Consider the following 2888-nt stretch of genomic DNA (forward strand, 5'->3'; position numbering starts at 1 on the left):
TGTGTGTTCTGGTTTATATGGTTTATGAGGACACAAATGTACATAATGACATTGGTACTACAATGTAAACATGCATCCCCGTAAACCAAAAGGCTTAAAAACATACTAAACTGTGTTTTATGAAATTCAACAAATGCCTGTAGTTGTGTGTGAGGGGAGGTTTAGGTGTAGGGTTAGGGTAAGAGGATAGAAAATACAGTACAGTTGAAAAACCATTACGCCTATGGAGAGTCCCCATAAACCACATATGCAAGAGTGTGTGTAAGCGTGTGTGAATAGACACTCGAGTCCTACATGCTCTATGTTCTTGAGCTCCAGGGAGAAGACATGAGTGCTTCCAGAGGGCAGTGGAGGAACATCATCGGCCACCATCCTGGGACAGAACGAGGAATTCTGGGACAGAAACAAGAGGTGAGAACAAATGAGATTCAACCAAACAATAGTGAGTGGTGTTTAGAGAGCTATGAATGCAAGCAGTCTGCAGTGTGTGTGTGTGTGTGTGTGTGTGTGTTCAGTTATTTATGGCAGTACAAGCATTATCACACCACATTCTGCGCCTCACTGTGTTTTTATGGAAAGATGGAGTGTTAGCATATGAGAAAAACACAACAAATCTTCTTTTTTCCTGCTGCGTGTCGACCAAAACGTCTCTTGAATTGCCACATATTTCCCAGCAGTCTGTTTTTACGCTGCACAATTCAACAATGCATGTTATTTTCAAGGTCAAAATGAGAGAGACATGCAGCTGTTTTGAAATCACATGGAAAGCATTCTTTTGTGCCGCATAAACAAACTTTAACATTAATGCCTCTAAACTTCCTCTTCTTTCCAGCCATAACAATTATTGAAACTAAACTGTTAAACTTCTGAAATCGTCATGGTTATGAGGTGTAGATATGGCCATCTTTAGTTGTATATCAAGATCTAGGCAACTAGAGATGTTTCTACAGCAGTTACATCACAGTAAATATATATATATTTATATATCCATGGGCAGCAGTGCTTTGTGAAAACAGAGAGGGGTTATGGAGAACTCAAATCTGTTCACTGATCTGTTGGATACTGTCACTGCAAGTACATGAATGCAAACTCTTCTTTGTGTTGTTGCATTGTGACGTGTGTCGCACTGAAGTTCATCATGCGGTGTAATGTGTTGTGCACATTCTGAGGGTCAGATATGGGAATATGAGCTCATTGTCAGTGTTTTCAGTGAGTGGGCTGATGCTGAGTCAAACAGTCAAACATGTAAGCTGTCTGCTGTCTCACACGCAGCGTTCCTCTTTCCTCAGAATCAGTCCTGCATATCTACACAATCTGTTTCATTCTTGGAGACATAAAGCCCTGTTGCGATACTTTAAGGAATCATAGAAGGCTGCTCCAAAAGGTAGGCAGAGTATTTACATGAAGACAATCCCAGAGTGCAATGTCAACAAATGGATGAAGTGGGAGAAATGTTGCTGTATGACAGCAGAGGAATGGTTGAGGAATCACATTCATTATCTCATCTGATGTGTATAAGAAAAACAAATCCCTTTAGGGATTTTAGCTCATTTTAGCACTTATTTATGTGTAAACTTCTCTGTTTCACCATCATTTGTACACATGACTGTCATTTAAAGAGCATTTTCATTGGTCTAATCAAAAATCACAGTTTTCAGTTTAAACCTGGTTTAGTTCCGTTTGTTTAAAAGCAAGTAACAGGGACCAGCTTTACTGACTCTTATTCTGGGTTCTGGTGAACAGAAAATATGATACAAATTGTAAAAAATACATCACAATATACATTAAGGCAGGGGTACTCAACAGGCGGCCCGTCTGCATTAATTCTGTGGCCTGCGTCATGTAATTAATTTATTTTTATTACAATTTGCGCTCAAAATATTAGGCAGTTTGATTTTTTTAATTAGATGTACACAATCGCAGTTGTAAAAGCTGCTCGGTCTCTGCAAGAGCTGTAATCAACGTGCAATTAAAAAGCGACATGCGGTACACCCCAAACAACTTAAAAAGAAGCGTTGTCCAACAAAAGAGGACATTTAATAACATGATTTTACTGCACAACATCAGTCGAGTGTTTGAAATAACTTTTGTGATCTGATGTGCGTTTTTTGTCACAGAACGAGGAAGATAATATATTCCATACGGTAATAAAGCCTATATCGATTAGCATTAGATTATCAATGTATATCAATATACTTTATTATTATGAAAATACCAGAGATGGCTTGAAGAACACAGCTAAACCATATATTGTTACGTCGTATGTTTACTGTCGTATATTGTTGGATAATTAAATAAATAGCCAGATCGCGAACAGATTCAATCACCCACGCAGGATTCAGCTACGTTATGTCTATTAAAGCCTTAATCACACTCAAATCTGCATTCGCACTGCCGCTGATCCAGATAGAGCATTTATATGAAACATCTTTACAAAGTCTTTTGTATCGTTATTTCTGTGTTTCAAACATTCAAATAATCACAGAAGTACTGGAATAAAAGTTTATAGTTCAGATATAAACACGGCTGTCTGTCTACAGAAGCGATCAAAATAGAATAAATAGGGCTGGGTAAAAAATGTCGATATCTCAATATTAATCGATTCTCACTTTTACGGAATGATATTGATTCCTAAATCCCAAGAATCGATTAGTCTCGCCTGTTTTCAGTTAATGGATGGAACATGGAAGGGTACTTCCCATCCAATAAATCGCAATAAGCATGGTTCTTTGGTACTTTTCATATGAAACAAAGTCTCAGATTTCAAATTCTGTCCGTTGTATTGCAGTATTCAAACAATAAATGCCGTTTTGGCGCTGTTTAATGTGGAGTGACAGATCGCTGTAGCGCGGCACGCCTTCCTTCAGTTCAATAAAAGCGGCAGCGCG

General features: G+C 38.3%; 1 protein-coding gene across 1 annotated transcript in view; it reads right to left on the bottom strand.

Annotated features, from left to right (window-relative positions):
- Nucleotides 1-2888, bottom strand: part of LOC107663787 (plexin-D1-like) — a 79550-nt gene that overhangs the window by 49239 nt on the left and 27423 nt on the right. The window contains exon 9 of the mRNA XM_016454121.1: nt 295-393. Coding sequence (XP_016309607.1) covers nt 295-393 — 99 coding nt within the window. The remainder of the gene's footprint in view (nt 1-294; nt 394-2888) is intronic.

The sequence above is a fragment of the Sinocyclocheilus anshuiensis genome, unplaced genomic scaffold (genome assembly GCF_001515605.1).
Source record: "Sinocyclocheilus anshuiensis isolate Anshui unplaced genomic scaffold, SAMN03320099.WGS_v1.1 scaffold105, whole genome shotgun sequence".
Taxonomy (NCBI): Eukaryota; Metazoa; Chordata; class Actinopteri; order Cypriniformes; family Cyprinidae; genus Sinocyclocheilus; species Sinocyclocheilus anshuiensis.